This window comes from Molothrus aeneus, chromosome 14 (genome assembly GCF_037042795.1).
Source record: "Molothrus aeneus isolate 106 chromosome 14, BPBGC_Maene_1.0, whole genome shotgun sequence".
In the NCBI taxonomy this organism is placed as follows: domain Eukaryota; kingdom Metazoa; phylum Chordata; class Aves; order Passeriformes; family Icteridae; genus Molothrus; species Molothrus aeneus.
This window is the reverse complement of record NC_089659.1, coordinates 4,547,517-4,563,111: the sequence shown is the minus strand read 5'-3', so window position 1 is coordinate 4,563,111 and position 15,595 is coordinate 4,547,517. Positions and strand designations below refer to the sequence as shown.

At 58.7% G+C, this 15,595-nt stretch overlaps 2 protein-coding genes across 3 annotated transcripts; both read right to left on the bottom strand.

The window, feature by feature from the left end:
• Positions 1-2,940: 2,940 nt before the first annotated feature.
• Positions 2,941-10,200, bottom strand: LOC136562666 (sestrin-3-like). 2 transcript variants are annotated; one of them, XM_066559620.1, is made up of 9 exons: positions 10,047-10,200; positions 7,165-7,368; positions 6,785-6,967; positions 6,432-6,668; positions 6,205-6,316; positions 5,871-6,007; positions 5,335-5,525; positions 4,888-5,032; positions 2,941-4,347 (listed from the first exon to the last, which is right to left on the bottom strand). In XM_066559620.1, the coding sequence occupies exons 1-9, from the start codon at positions 10,110-10,112 to the stop codon at positions 4,258-4,260; spliced, it is 1,365 nt and encodes a 454-aa protein (XP_066415717.1). In that variant the 5' UTR covers positions 10,113-10,200; the 3' UTR covers positions 2,941-4,257. The 2 variants fall into 2 exon arrangements, with proteins under 2 accessions (XP_066415717.1, XP_066415718.1); XM_066559621.1 differs by having other exon boundaries at positions 5,871-5,989.
• A 1,426-nt stretch (positions 10,201-11,626) lies between these two features.
• IL2RG (interleukin 2 receptor subunit gamma) lies at positions 11,627-15,430 on the bottom strand. The gene is made up of 8 exons (XM_066559521.1): positions 15,180-15,430; positions 14,281-14,371; positions 13,857-14,044; positions 13,595-13,737; positions 13,328-13,490; positions 12,776-12,881; positions 12,622-12,706; positions 11,627-12,519 (listed from the first exon to the last, which is right to left on the bottom strand). The coding sequence occupies exons 1-8, from the start codon at positions 15,271-15,273 to the stop codon at positions 12,316-12,318; spliced, it is 1,074 nt and encodes a 357-aa protein (XP_066415618.1). The 5' UTR covers positions 15,274-15,430; the 3' UTR covers positions 11,627-12,315.
• Between the last annotated feature and the right edge of the window lie 165 nt (positions 15,431-15,595).

Genomic DNA, 15,595 nt, shown 5'->3' with positions numbered 1-15,595 from the left:
GTCTCTGCTGTGCCCTGCAGTGTGTGGAGCCCCTTGTTACAACTTGCTGGCAGTGCATGGGGATCCATGGGGTGCCAAGCCCTAAAACTGACCCTGGGGAGTTGTAAATCCTGCAGGACTAGTCTAGAGTTGTTTCAGTCCCTTCATTTCTTGCCTTTCTAGACCTCAGTGCTAAAGGTGACTCTGTTTTGTATAGCTATATTCAAATATCTGTGTGTGTCAGCAGCAGTGGTGGCAGGTAAGGAGATGAGAGAGAAACGAGGGAAGGAGTGTAGACTAGGGATTCCACTGACCAGGTTAGACACACAGAGGGCAAGTTGGAGATGTTCTAACACTGCTGAGGGTAAAGGCTCATTTGTGAAATTGCACAATATGTGTACAGCCAGAAAATTTTCATTCAAAGCCTTGGATGCCCAGTATATTATTTTTTAATCCTATTCTTCACTGCAGTTAATGCAAATAACTAAACTCTAAGGGGCTCTTTAAGGATCCTGCTTCAAGATTTAACCCAGTTTGCAAAAATGGGGAATTAGGAGGAGATCCTTAGGGGAACTCTCTGCCCCTCATCTGTTCCTTGGGTACTTAGGGCTTCTTGAAGGCACATAATGATGGGTGCTCTTGGAAACACAAAATGCCCAAGATTTTGCAGCTGATTGGATCAGGGTGAATGTGTTCAAAACTTGCCTCACAAGAGGGGCCATGCATTTGCTCAGTAGCCATTAACACTTCTTTTACCTCTTTGAGCATCGGTCTGTGTCATTTAAGCATTGCCAAGGAGAACAAAATGGGACCTGAATGCCTTGGCTCAGGGGTGCTTTTGATGAGTGTGACACTGTCTTCAGTAGCCACCAAGAGTCTGCTGTGTTCTGTGGTTTCAATGCATTGTGTTTGCACCTTTCTTGCAGTCCTGGACACCTCGTAGCTCTCCCGGGTTGTCACCATAAGCGTTCTGGCCCATGGGTAGTTGTCGCAGAACAGCAGTACCTGAAGCCAGTGCCAAAACAGGTTTTCTGCTCAGCTGGGTTTCTGGCCACAGTCCTGCTTTGCCTCCAACCCCTGCTGGTCGATGAATACCTGTGTGCCACCAGGGATGGCCCCACGTATGGAAGCACAGTGGGGAAAGCTCTGCCCTCTGCATGTGTCCTTTATGGTGCTGTGTGAGGAAGGAGGGCTGGGGCACAGGGATGTGGTGGGTGCACACTGCCTTCTACTGAGCTGTCCTCAGCTCGTGTGCTGTTATTTCCCCTTCAGAGCTGTGCTAAGAGCAGCAGCCAGAGGCCTGACTCTGACTGGGTTGTAGGGGCTGTGGCAGTACCATTGCTGCAGTGGGACTTGGTGCTGTCCATGGGCTAGGACACCATTCCTCCCACCATGCAGCTTGGGAATGGCTTGGCTGTTACAAAAGCAGCCCTGGCTGTACCTGCCAGCGCCTCATTCTGCTACAGGCTTTGCAAGAAACTCAGTTACTGCTTTGGGCATGTGCCTGCATCCTCCCCTGGGTAATCCCCAGTACAGTCAGTGTCCCAGCTCCCATGTGCAGGATCTCCTGGAAGGTTCCTGCAGAGGTGAGGCAGTCTGTACTCTGGCTGTTCTTCCAGCCACCGAGCAATAGGGAGGAATATCCTGGCCCAAGCACATGAAGGATGCAGGGGCCACCAGGACAGGGACCCAACTGCTGAAACTGCCAGACTTGTGGCATGCTCTCTGTGACTCCCTGCAGTCTCTCCTGGCCTTGCCAGCAGCTCTTCTTGTTTCTGGTCAGGTTTGGAAAGCATGGAGCCTTTCATCTTACTGGTGTGGCTGGTATTTGTCTGTGAGCTGGAGTGTGTGGCAGCTCCAAGGCCAGCCCTTAGTGCAGGTGTAGAGATGAGGTAAAAGGGAGCCAGCCTCACATCACCTGGGACAGGCAGCCCCCCACCCCCAGCCAGAGCCATGCTGTCACTGCCTTGTCCCTTTCCTGGGCAGCACAGGGTGGTGGTGGGAGGTGAGGGTGCTGCTGGCAGCAGGCTGGGAGCCAGCCCAGGCTGCCCAGCACTGCAGGTGCTCTGCTGGCTTCACCAGCAGTGAGCCCTGTGGGGAACTGGCTGCTGTGGCCCATCCCAGCCCTGCAGGGGATGGAGCTGCTGTTGCAGGGACAGCAGGGAGTCTGGCAAGCTGGCTGGCATTGTACTTAACCAATGCTGCCCCTGGCAGCCAGCAGTACCCCCAGCTGCCTGGGCCCTGCCCAGCCCTCACTGGGGCTGAGTGATAGTACAGCAGGCAGTCCCAGCACTGGCTAGCCAAGCCTGGTGGCAGCTGTCCCAGCACCAGTCATGCTTGCACTGGTGTCACTGTTCCAGCACCAGTACTGACTGAGCTGGTACTACCCAGCACCAGTTGTCCTGGCATTTTACTGCCCAGGCACCAACTTGGCCCAGTACAAGCTGGCTTGGGCCCAGTGGAGGGAAAGCATCAGCAGCATGGATCAGGAAAAAGCTGGTCCTGCTTCTTGGCCTTGCTCACTGAGCGTCTGCTTGGGAGTGTGAGCAAAATGCTGCTTCTTCAGCTGCAGAAGCAGCACCCCCACCTTGGCCATATGTGACCAGGTACCAGCCAGCTCCTTCCTTTGGCACACTCCACTCCTCCTTGCTAGAATGCCACGGCCCCTTGAAAAACTTCCCTCTTTTCCTCTCAAACACACAATGCTGCAGCAGTTGCTTATCTGAGCATGGCAAGAGGACAGAGCTGAGCTGAACAGGATAGGTGTAGCCTCAGTGACCAGCTGCTGGCCATGGACCAGAGCTGTCACTGCATGACCCCAGCATGGGTCATGCATTGGGGGTTTCCTGACACTTGGGCCATCTCAGTGCTGTGCTCAGCCAGACACTGCTGTCCTGCCTTCACAGCAACCATGCAAGTCTGGATCCCCTTCCCAAAATCTAGCAGAAATAAAAGCACACATCCATGTCAAACATAATATATTTATAGCAAAAATAGGCTTTTTCTGTAGCTTCCATACACAAGGTTTTCTCCCCGTATATTTACGCAGTAAACAGGTCGACTGAAGCAGCGTGCACTGGCTGACTCGACAGCTGCCCTTGCTTCAGGCTCCCACTTACAACGGGTGGCTTCATTCCCCTTTTGTGGCTGCTCTCTGGAGCCTGCACTGGTGCCCTTGTACCTCTCCAGCCAGGGGTTGTGGCACAGGCAGGGAGCAGCCCAGGGTGATGGGAGGAATGGTGGTGTAGCCCCCCAGGCAGAGGGCAAGGCTGGTGGACAGGCTGCCTCTGTTCAAATGGGGCAGGCCCAGGAGTGCCCCCAACCCACATTCAAGGAGAAGCTTCCTGTAGCTTACCTGTGCTGACCACAGGCTCCTCCACCATGCTGTTAAGCAAGTGACTGGACGCAGGACCTCAGCCCTCTCATGGTGGTAGGAAGATACAAATCACATTAACTCAAACACATTAACAAGCCTCCCTTGTTTCTCCTGTCTCTCTGCTGATGGGAAGCAGAGAAGGGGCTTAGGACTGCCCAAGTCCCCAGCAGAAACCTCCAGTGCCTGAACACTGTCAAAGACCTTCTCATCCCGCTGTCGGACAAAGCAAAGCACGAGGATGCTCTGCCAGCAAGAGCTTCACAGTTTGGAGTTTGCTGGGTCATCCCTTGTCCATCCCAGAAGGGTTTGGCACACAGACCTAAGGGACATAACGCAGGCAGCAAGTGCATCCCCTTGCTGTCCTGGGGAAGGGCCCTTGCTAGGAGCCAGCACTCTTGCTGCCTAACCCTGCAACTCAGAACATTGCAACACACCCACATGCTGCCCCCACTGTTCCCAAGTGAGAGACACCACCCCAATGAGGACAGGTGCCCAAGCGTGGCTTTGCAAGCAGAGCAGCCGCTGCAGCACAGGGAAGGAAGCCAGTTGTCCCCTCTGCCCTCCCTGTGCCATTGAGGCTCCCACAGCACCCAGGCAAGGAGCATCCCTCTAATCTGGCCCCAGTCCCCTCCCACTTCCCTCTCCCCCATGTTTTTGGCAGTCCTCCTTGGACATGTTCAAGTCTCCAGCATCTCAGCAGCACGGACTTGCCTCACAGTTTGGTAATTGCACGTAACAGGGCCACTCAGTGACCCCCACAAGGCAGGGGGGGAACCAACAAAAAGGAACAACAGAGTCAAGTGAACTAAATCAAGGAATCCCTCGCTGTCGGTCCCAGCGTGAGGGTCCCACACGAGTCCAGGGACAGAGGAGGCTGCCGGGCCCTGCCGCAGCTCCAGCATTTAGGAGATCATGTACTGGGTGATGGCCTGCAACGCGTACAGCAGCTCTGCCTGCATCCGGGCTTCCAGGATCAGCAGGTTCACGTGGACCTGCAGGAACACAGAGAGGCTCAGGCAGCTGAAGTGTGCTGTGCTCAGCAGTGCAAGCAACTGCCCACCTGGGCAAGTGAGTCTTTCATCATCAAAATGCCACCAATTTTTCCAGCTCAGGCAGCTCCCCTTTTCCCCTCCTCCCAGTCCTGCAGGCTGTAGCTGCTTCCCAGAGCTGCGTGCCAGGGAGTCCCCTGCATACTTGGCACCAGCACTCCAGGCTGGCAGCAGCAACAGTCCCTGACACCCACAGCAGCTGCTCCTGTGAGTTACAGCTTGACAGAGCCAGGAAACACTCACCACTGGGGTAATGACATTGGAGATGCCTGTGCTGCTGGTGCCCTGGTCTCATCACAGTGGGCAGCCCCATGCCACACTAAGCCCAACTCCTTACAAACATCCAGTTTCCATTCCCCCCACCTGCCTCAGACTGGTTTAGTGGCTCAAAAACCTCCCATACACCCCATAAAGCATCTCAGCTTGCAGCCCCTGCCTGCTCCCAGCCCCACTGCAGCCAGAGCCAGGCGCCAGCTATCCCACCTTTTCACTGTGCTTGAACTGCTTCCAGAACCTGTCAAACATTTCTGAGTTTGTCTTCTCTGGGTAGCAGGTTACAGTTTTAATGTAAACTTTGAGCATTCGCTCCAGGAGCTGATTCACTTCTGCATAGTCATAATCATCGTACCTGTGGAGAGCACAGGGGGGAGTCACAGCCAGCACCTTGCCTGTGGCCTGCCTGGGGCATGGCACAGCCACAGGGCAGGGGGCACATGGCAACATCCACCAGGAACCAAAACCCTGCCCCAAAGCCCCCTGCCCTGGCCACAGCAGTTCCCTGCCTGTTCCCTGCCTGTCTCAAAATCCAGGCAGGGGATTCACCTCTGTCCTTTCTCCATGCTCATCTGCATGACAGACTGAGTGCCCTACCCTCCTCCCACCCAGGCCAGCTCAGTTTTCTCCCCTGAACCATGAGGTTGGCTTCCCTACCTAATGCCAAACATGCAGTGGATGTAGTTCCAGATGCCCCGCTTGAAAACAGAGGGCTCACAGCCCTGCCGCTTGGCCATGGCACTGCTCTGCAGACCATCCACCATCCTAAACTTCTCATCCAGGAGATGCCCAATGTCAGAGTACAGCCGGTTGACCAGTGAGAAGCCATGGTCTTCCCAGGAGTAGTCCTGTTGAGCACAGCAAGAGGATTTTGCAATTGCAAAAAGAAGCTTGGAGCATGTTCTCAGGAAGAAGGGCTGGAGACCTCAGGAAGCAGAAGAATTCAGTGAATATGCTCTGGAGGTAGCTTTGCCCAAACCACATCCCTAATCAAGCAGCTTTTGAATGATTTTTACCCTTGCCTCCATGAGGGCCATGTGAAAAAAATCATCAACCCTTGGGGACAGAAGTCACCTCCCTCTTCCCAACCCTCGTGGGGCAGGGCGTCTGCATGGGCAACTCTATGGGAGGGGAGGGGAAAGGAGGGGAGGGGCAGCCCAAGCTGCTGCCCACCAAGAGAGCAGGAGTCTTACCTGGACTCTGAACACCTGCGTCTGATCCTCATCACGCCGGGCAAAGTCTTGGTATCCAAAGTCGGGGTCCTGCATGTAGCATGCAAGGTTGGTGGCACCAGTGACTTCCCCGTCAGTATCTGCAAGAGGGGAGAGCCCTACAGCTGGGTCAGAGATGTGCTCAGCTGCCCTGTTCCCAGCCACATCAACCAGCCCTTGCTCTGCCCCACATGCATCCCATGAGCCCCTCTGAACCACACATCATGAAAAATGTAAGGCATAGAGGAGCAACAAACACACAGGGGTGCCACATGAACTCCCACCCTACACACCCACCCTGCTCCCTGCCCCTCACCTTCCTCTCGGTCCTGCTGCAGCAGCCTCATCTCGTCCCTGCCCTCAGTCTCCACCTGGATCCGCTGCATGCGTTCCCGGAGGGAATCCAGCTCCATGCAGGAGTCCAGGGACTGCACGGACACAGGCCTGGGGGTGAGGGCAGTGCTCCCAGGGGCATCCCCCCATCCCCTGCACAGCCACCCTCTGCCCCCATCCATCCCCTGCACAGCCACCCTCGGGGCTCACCCGCTTGCGGTTGATGCGCAGCAGCTCCTGGCCGTAGCTGTTGCCGGCAGTGGCCTCACAGAAGCACTGGTTCCCGAGTGACAGTGGCTTCAGCGAGCCTCGGCCCCCCAGCCCCTCATCCTGCTCGCAGCCACAGCCAAAGACAAAGCTGGCAAGTGCATGGCAGTGTGCCAGAAGGACGACAGCGTGCACCAGCTCCGCCAGTGACCAGCTCCACTCGCTGATCTTCAGCAGCTTCTGCAGAACATGGACACACCAGCAATGTGACACATGGGCAAGGGTGCTGGCAGCCCCTGGGGATGCTGCTGTCCCCAGTGCCATCCTGGTCCCTGGCTGAGAGCCCTTCCCAGTACCTCAATGTGCTCCTTGGTGATGAGCCACGGCCGGTGTGCCAGGATTTTGTTGATTTCGTTGAGGTTGCGGAGTTTGGGGGGGATGAATTCGAGGCCGCGCAGCCACTGGGGGTCCCCCCCTGCCCGCAGGAACTGCAGCACGTGCAGGTTCACCAGGTACCGGCACTGGTGCCGGGCTGCTGCCTGCAAGAGCAGCACATCAGCATCACGGCCCCAGCAGGACGGGCCCCCACACCCACCTCTCACTTAACCTCCAGGACATTGTGATTTTGGCCCCTGACAAGAAGCCCACGGCACAGGCTGTCTGCTGGGGGTTAAGGAGAGCCCCACAGGGCTGAGCAGAGCCCCCATCCCCTCTGGCAGGTGCCAGCAGGGCTCACCATGATGGCGATGTAGTGCCGGCAGTCAAAGGGTAGGGGGCCGTCCATGTGCATCAGGTAGTGCTGTGTCTTGAGGAAGCTGTCCAGGTACTGGGGGTGGTATCCCATCTGCTGGGTCACTGCCTCCAGCCGCCCTCGGCTTGCCAGCACCTTCACAAACAGGAACTGGGGGCACTCAGGGTCGCTGCTGGACATCTTCACTACCTGCAGGAAACACGCTCTGCTTAGCTCTTCCCAGAGCAGCCCCTGCTGCAGCAGTACACCCCAGCTAAGCCCAGGCAAGGCAAGAGGCAGAGATCCCTCTCTCAGCTTGGTGCTGCCAGAGGGACACTCACAGTCCATACACAGAGCACTGCTCAGTGACACAGACAGCAGGAGGACAGGTAGCAAGACACACAGGTTGGTCTCTGTCTGGGAGAAGGCTCTGCATGGTGAGCTGAACCAAGGGCAAACCAGGAACGATGTTCCTTGTAGTGGTGCAAGGCCAGACCAGGAGAAACACAACACAAAATACATTGCAGAATGGAGCAGCCCATCTGCCAGCACGAGCCCTCCTGCCCAGTACCAAGATGTGAGAGAACTGTAGAAGCAGCAGAGGGGCTCCCAGGCTCCTGCCCTGGCAAGCCAAGAGGCAAACCATGTCCTGGTACCTTCCATGTGATCATGGAGCACACAGAAGAGCTCCCCACATGTTGCCCAAGCAGACAGCATGGGAGTGGGTTCTGCAGCACAGAGCACAGCTCTGTGCCCACCAGAGAAAACACAGATGGGCAGCTTGGCAAGGGGGCCCAAACACCCCCAGCAATGCCCACGCCAGCCTTGCACCAGGGACCAGCACAGCTCTAGCCCCTCCTGAGAGGGTGGTGGGAACAGAGGGCAGGGATGTTGGAAAGATGCCCAGGCAGCTGCCATGCTCCAAGGACTGTGTTGCCACAATTCCCAGCCGACAGCATGGTCTGCACCTGCAGCCTGCCCACCCCGGGCTACAGGTACAGCAGGTGCTACCCTTGTCACACAGGAAGCCACAGCTCCTGCTCACATGTGGGAGCCCAGGCAGCACCCCTGGATGCAAAGGATGCATCTCTTCTCCCAGGCTTGAACTGAAATCTCTCCTAGGAAATTCTGGCCCTGTCTTGTTCCTTCCACCTGGCTCTCCGGTGCAGGCACCCAAAGCCTGGTGACTGGAGCATGGGAACAATGGAGAAAACCAGGAGCACTTCTGCAAACCACCAAAACCACAGAGTGCATTGCAGAGCAGCCAGGGGTGAGGGGCAGACAGAGCAGGGGTGAGCTGTGTGGCAGCACACAGCAGTTGCACCCACAGAGGCAGTGCAGGAAGCAGCTCAGGCTATTTTCCATCATCCTGCACTTCTGGTGAAAACACCATTGCTCAAGTAACAAGAGGTTTACTTGACATTTAGAGTGTCCTCTTCACTTCCTCTGGTAAAAAGGGTCCACAAACCCCCAAAACTCATATTAAAATGGAAAGATGAAAAGCACCAACTTCTCTGATCGACAGGAAAAGATGAAAGCCAGAAGTGACCTGCAAAAGCCCCCTACCAAGTCCCTCTGCCTGGGGAAATGAGATGCTGTAGGGACACCCAAGGGGCCACAGCCCTGGTATTGTCCTGGAGGGCTGAGGTGGAGGAGCTGAGAGCCCTTCCATTCCCCCGGGGAAAGGCGGTCCCAGAAAGGAGCTGTGCAACCATGGCTCAGCCTTTGGTGCTGCCAGCTCTCCTTACTCCGCTTGTCCAGGTGATGATGGAGCAAGCAACCAGGCAGATGTATCTTGGAAGGAGATGATGAAGGAAGGGGGGGATGAAGGTGCAGAACAGCCACCTCCTCGGCTCTCAGCCCCTGGCCAGGCTAAACTGCCCACTCCCAAAGGCACCAGCTCAGCCCAGGCTATCTCCTACCGGCACCGCCTGCCACATTCCCTCAGTTCTGCCTCCTTAGCCTCTCGCTTGGCCCCGGTGCCACCTTCCTCATCCTCCTCGGCCACAGCCCTCCTCCTCCTCCTCCCGGAGTGCATCCACTCGCACTCCCGGGCTGTGGGAGCATCGCCTCCATCCCCAGGGGGAACCTTCGTGTGTCCGAGCCCCCCGAACTCTTAACAGGCACCTCAAATGCCTACCCACCGTACCCACCACCGACCTCGTCCCCTCCCCGCCCGGCGGACCCCCGGGGGAACGGCGCCCCGGCGCTCCCGGCCGGCAGCCGTGAGCACATCAAGAAGGCAGGAGGTTGAAGGAGCCCGGACAGCGCCGGGATGTGCGGGAGACGGGCCGGTAGATCCCGCCGCGCTCCCCGCCCGGCCGGGGCTCATCCCTTCGCCCGGCTCCGTCGGTAACGGTGGCTCCTCCGGTAACGTTCGCTGGAGACGGTGCCGCGGGAGCACCTCTCGCCCGGCCCTTGTGCCTGGGTATTCGAGAGGACGGGGCAAGTACGAGTGCCTGCGGCAGGGACCCCTACGGCAGTGCCCGCGGCCGGTACCCGGGGCCGGTACCCGGGGCCCCATTGTGCGGGCGGCGGCGGCGGCAGCGCCCCCGGTGAGCGGCGCGGGCAGTGCAGGCGGAGAGAGAAAAACAAGTTTGATTGGCAGTGATGGAGCCACGGCGCCTCCCGCATCCCGCACAAAGGGGACGGGGACACCACCGCCGCACCGGGACCGGCACCAGCACCGGCACCGGGAGTAGGACCAGGACCAAGACCGAGCCGCCGGTCGCGGCATCGTGAGCGCATAGCCTCGCCGGTCCCGCGTACCGCCAGCGGGCATGCCCCTGCCTGCTGGTGCCCTAGCCGTGCCGGCCCGGTGGCGGGGAGCAGGGCTAAGCCCGGTGCTCCTGTACGGGCTCGGGTGGTGGCGGCGGGGCGGGTCCTACCTGCCCCGGCAGCCGCTGGCATCGGCTTCCTCGGGGGTGCTCCACGCTCTGGGGACACACGATCATGGTGAGCCCGTGCCGTGCCGTGCCGTGCCGAGCGCAGTCTCGGTGCCGGTGCTCGGTGCCGGTGCCGGTGCCCGGTGCCCGGTGCCCGGTGCCCGGTGCCCCCGCCCGGTGCGGCCGCCGGCAGCGCAGAGCCGGCACAGCGGCAGGCAGGGGGGCGGACCCGCCTGCGCCAATCGCCGCCGCCAGGGGGCGGCCGCCGCCGCACCACGTGGGTAGGGCTGGAAAGTTACCGGGGCCGGGCGCGCAGGCCCCGCCCCCAGCGGGATGGGCGGGGCGCGGGGTGCCCCTGCCGCTGGGGGGCGCTGCCGCCTCGCCCGGGCACCGCGGGACGGGCGGGGAACCAGGCCGGGACCCCATCCCGGGCTCGGCTGTGCCAGGGCCCGGCTGTGCCAGGGCCCGGCTGTGCCAGGATCCGGCTGTCTGAGGGCTTGGCTGTGTCAGGGTCTGGCTGTCTGAGGGCCCGGCTGTTCGAGGGCCCGGCTGTGCCAGGGCCCAGCTGTGTCAGGGTCCGGCTGTGTCAGGGTCTGGCTGTGCCAGTGTCCAGCTGTCCGAGGACCCAGCTGTGCCAGGGCCCGGTTGTGCCAAGGTCCGGCTGTCCAAGGGCCCAGCTATGCCCAGGTCCAGCTGTCTGAGGGTCCGGCTGTCCGAAGGCCTGCCTGTGCCAGGGCCCACCTGTGTCAGAGTCCAGGAGTGCCAGGACCTGGCTGTCCGAGGGCCCAGCTGAGCGTCCCACTCTTCTCCCAAGCAAGCAGTGATAGGATGGGACGGTGTGCTCTTCTGTGCCTCTGCCAGGGAAGGTTGAGGTTGGACATCAGGAGGAATTTCTTCCCAGAAAGGGCTATCAGACATTGGATTGGACTGCTCACGTAGGTGGGGGAGTCACTGTCCCTGGAGGTGTTTAAGGAAAGACTGGAGGTGGCACTGAGTGCTGTGGTCTGGTTGACATGGTGGTGTTTGGACAGAGGTTGGACTCAATGATCTCCAACATCTTCTCCAACATAATTGAATCTGGGATTCTGTAAGAGCAGCTGCAGGGGGCTGCAGTCTGTGTTGGCCAGAAAGGTCTGCTCATCTGCAGGGACAGCAGCAGTGGCTGAGGGCTGCAGGTGGCCCCAGAAGTGGTTGGGGAGGCCAGAGCAGAGCCCATTGCCCAGTGAGGTCACAGCACATCACCCGAGTGTGCAGGGAGCCCCGTGAGGCAGCCAGGAGGGGACTCATCCATGTGCTTGATGTTTATTGATGAATACGCTGCCACTGTGGGACAGCAGGACTGGCCCTTGCCTCACTGTGTGTGGGAGGTCAGAGGTGCTCAGAGCTGGGGCTCCAGTGGTGCTTTCCCCAGACCCCGCAGGACGAGCCTGGGCAATCCCCTGGCAGGCAAAGCTTTAGTGCCACTGGAACCTGGGGACACAGGGAAAGGAGCAGCAAGGCCTGGGGGAATGGCCAGGATGACACTGGGGCTGGCTGGCTGAGCCAGCACTGGCAGGACACAGGAACAACCACAAAACCACGGATGAAAGGCAAAGAGGAATTTTATTTTTATTACCTCACCAACTGCAGGACCCCCCCAAGCAGCACCCAGGCAGAGGCACATAAGCAGGGATGCAGGCACTGTGGATCTTGGTCCACTCTAGAGGATCACTGAACCTGCTGTTTTTGCCTGTTTATCAAGGATTTGTGCAGTTGTGGTTTACCACTGTGGTTTGATCTTTCCCACAGCAGGCCAGGAATCTCAAGCATGTTAAATAAGGTGCCACTAAGTCTATCACAGGCCCGTGTTATCTAAACACACAAGTTCTACTTACTGAATACACAAAGCTAAACAACATGAGTATGGTATATGTGTTTTTCCTACATCAGCTGCAAGGCACTTGAGCATGTTTACAATCTTTCTTGCCTATCTTTCCTTATTTTTCCACACTTGGCCTCCCTGGGACTCCTCATCCTGTGTGTCTCCTCATCAAGTGTGTCACTTGGCTAGTGGCCCCTGCCTGCTTAGCTGCAGCTGCCCACTCACCAGGACACGTCCCTGGGTGTGCTTGTGGGCGCTTGGGAGCAGAGATGGCACTTGGCAGGAAAGCAAGACCGGGGATCCAGGGCATTTGGCAGAGAAATGGCAGGAGCAGGGAGCAGGGCCTGAGGAGCAGTAAGGTTTGGGCAGCAAAGCTGTGGAGAATAGGGCATGCAGGAGTGCAGGCATGTGTCACAGCCTCCCATAGCTGTTCTGGTAGGGGCTGTGCTCACTGGGGGCAGCTGGGGGTCCAGGCATTGGAGGTGGTGCATGGTTGCTGCTGTCCCAGAGGGGCTCGTGGCTGTCCTTGGGTGGCAGCTCAGTCACATAGCAGATGTTCTCGCTGTAGTTGGGCTTGAAGCTCTCCACAACATCTTTGGGGACTCCAGTCCATTCCTCCAGGGAGCAGAGCAGGGTGAGGATGAGCCACCACCCAGCCCAGCCCCAACCCCACACAGCCAGGGTGAGCCCAGGGCAGGGCTGCCTGCACCACCTTACCTGGAAATTGCCGTTGTGGGTGATGAACAGCTCATCAAAATTCTTGCTGGGGTTGGGAATTCGGGGCATCAGGATGACCCATACCCTGTGCAGGAGAGGTGTGTTAGAGGGAAGAGCCCCAGTGCTGCTGGCCCTGGCAGCTCCCCACACTCACCTCTCCATGCGCACCAGCAGGATGACAAGGACCAGCAGCAGCAGGCAGGAGGCAATGGGGACCAAGACCGTGCGGATCCCAAACCAGTACAGATCCTCCACCACGCCTGGAAGGAGAGGGGTGACACTGATCCCCAGACAGCACACCAGCACGGCAGTGGGGTGGGACTGCAGGTGGCCCTTCATGGGTGGCCCTCCATGGGTGTCCATGGCATTGCTCATGGCAGGGCTCAGCTGGGAACAGAGCATGGAGAAGGGGCCTGTCCCCAAGCCCTGCCATCCTGTCACCGTAACTAGCTGGTGACCCTGTCCTGGCCCAGCCATGCCCTCCAGTGCTAAGAAGCCCCTGGCTAAAGTCAGCAGGTCCCACTGGAGGGGTGTGTTTTGCTTCCAGAAGTACAAAGGATGCTGCTGCCAGCACCCCACATGCCCAGATGGGTCTTGTCCCTACAGCTGCTGCCTCAGGCCATTCTCTGCTTGCTTGGCCATCTCTCACCTGTGAGCCCTGCCATGCTCCAGTCCATCCTATCCCACTGCAGCCCTCAGAACATACCCTTGCCCGTGGAGTTGCTGCCCCAGATGACAGGAACACTCCACTCGCTCCAGAACTGGGTTGTGCCACAGAACTTGTTGATCTTGCTGCGCACGTAGAAGGTGTAGGACTTCTCATAGTCCACACTGGGTAAGGAGAAGACATCTCCATTCACCGAGAGCTCCTGCAGAGACATAAGCCCTGAGCTGCTGGCTGCGACCATCTTGGAGGCTGGTGCACAGCTCACCCCAGGCACAGCCACAAGGGTGCCGTGCCCAGGGCTCTCACCGTCCAGCTGGTGTCCTTGTTGCTCTTGTATTTGACAGCATGCTTCAGGCACCCGTTTTTGGGGTAGGGGGAGGCCCAGGTCAGCCGCAGCTGATTGTTGCTCATGTTGTGGATGGTCAGGTTGACAGGAGCCTCTGGTTTCACTGCAAGGGACAGGTGATGCCCAGTGAGGGCTGGCCCCATGGCCAGTGCCCTGCTGCCAACTGGGAGCCCACAGGGGAGCTCTGAGAACTGACAGGGGGGTCCCCCCACCAGTCTGTACCCAGGTCCTGCAGCTCCATGTGCTTGCTGGGGATCTCCAGGGTCTTGCCTCCAACGCTGGCATTGATGAGAACATGGAAACGCTGGAACTGGATGAGCTCGTTCTTCTTGAAGTGGCAGCCAACCCTGACACCGTGATGCTGCAGGTACTGCTTGCACTCCACCGCCTTGTCAGACGTGTTCTTGTACCTGTGCCACAGTGGGTCACCAGGACTCCCCAAAGCCTCACATGCCCCAGCCCTCACCAGGACCCCTCTCCCCAGCACATCCCATCCTGCTTGCTCTGGAGACAGAGCCTGCCCCACCCTGGGCTTGGAGAGGAGGAGAGGCCTGATGGACCAGCAATGCTGGCAGCAGCCCCCCTGCACAGGGACCCGCTGCTGGACACTCTGCTGTAGGACTGGCCATGCGGCAGGGGCACCTACCAGTAGAAGAGGGAGTAGTTGACTGTGGGCATCTCTTTGTTCCCCCACGTGCAGTTCATGTACTCCTCGTTGAAGAAGACACACTCCACTCCTGCAAGCAACAGACACTGCTGGGCATGGCAGTGGTGGGTGGCTGTGCCAAGGCCCAGGGGTGTACATGGCACATGCCAGATCCCCACATGAGACTCCCTCCATGTGAACCAAACTCATCAGCCAGCACTGCAGGGGCAGGAGAAAGGCAGGGTCAAGCTTTCCTGGGCTGTAATGCAACACAATGGAGCAAACAAGCTGTTTCTACACCTGGAGATGGAGGGCACGTTCCCACCAGCCCAGGAGGTCCAGAGATACAGAGAGGCTTTTTCCACAGAAAGCTGTTGTTTTACTGACAGCCAGGCAAGGAGTGCATTTTTTCTCTGAAAACAGTGGCTGGGATGAGAGTGCCAGGTGGAAAGAAACGCCTCTGTGTCCTGTCCCCTTCCTGTGCACAGCACTACTGAGGGGACCAGGAAGGAAAGGCAGCCGGTGCAGATCCACTGACCATCCTGTCCAACACCCTCACATGGCACAGACCAATAGGATCTGCCAGTAGACTGATGGGGCAGGAGCACTCCCAGGGTGCTGGCGGGGTCAGAAATGCTCCAGCACTGCAGTGGGCACAAGGACACCCCAACAGGGTTCCCTGGTGCAGCCTGACCCTCCTGGCAGCCCCACTGCAAAGGGCCATACAGGTGCCACAGGTCCTGGGACACGTCAGGGGTCGCAGGGTCCCTGGTGCGTGCCACAACAGCGCACCAGCCCACACAGCCCCACATCCTGTCCTCACCCGCCATCACTGGGGAGCTCCAGTCCCCAGCCCCAACCACAAAAGGGGCCCCTGGCCTTCCCTTGTGCCCCCTTACCTGGCTGGCTGTCGGCAGCAGCAGGGTAGGGACCCGGCCCACAGAGGACGAGGAGGAGAAGGACAGGCACGAGGAAGGCACCAAGAGCCGCCATGGGGGCTGCTGAGTGAGGACGCGTGCGGGCAGCCTCAGCCAGGGCTGCCGGCTTCCGCAGCACTCTACTTCCTGCCCACGGCTCCGCCTGCACCGGGGTATCCTGCGTGCCCCAAGGGCTGCCTTATGGGGACCACTGCTCACTCCACTGGGATCCCACAGCTCAACCCACTGGGACTCCATGGCTCAACCCAGTGGAATTCCAGTGCCTCATCCTACTGGAACTCCATGGCTCATCCTGTTAAAAATAGGTTAGATACTGTTGTAAAATAGTTGATAGATCGTTAAGCATGTGCTGTTAGTTTGGATGTTATATTGTAAAA

Bases quoted from the DNA above. Each gene is read 5' to 3' on its own strand.
- LOC136562666 (XM_066559620.1), bottom strand. From the start codon at position 10,112: ATGATCGTGTGTCCCCAGAGCGTGGAGCACCCCCGAGGAAGCCGATGC. The intron at 6,669-6,784 runs GTACTGGGAAGG...CATGTTCTGCAG, and splicing joins TCACCAAGGAGCACATTGAG to AAGCTGCTGAAGATCAGCGA. The intron at 4,348-4,887 runs GTGGGATAGCTG...GTGTTCCTGCAG, and splicing joins AGTTCAAGCACAGTGAAAAG to GTCCACGTGAACCTGCTGAT.
- IL2RG (XM_066559521.1), bottom strand. From the start codon at position 15,273: ATGGCGGCTCTTGGTGCCTTCCTCGTGCCTGTCCTTCTCCTCCTCGTC. The intron at 14,045-14,280 runs GTAGGTGCCCCT...ACTGTGGCACAG, and splicing joins AACTACTCCCTCTTCTACTG to GTACAAGAACACGTCTGACA. The intron at 12,882-13,327 runs GTATGTTCTGAG...CTCTCCTTCCAG, and splicing joins CAGCAACTCCACGGGCAAGG to GCGTGGTGGAGGATCTGTAC.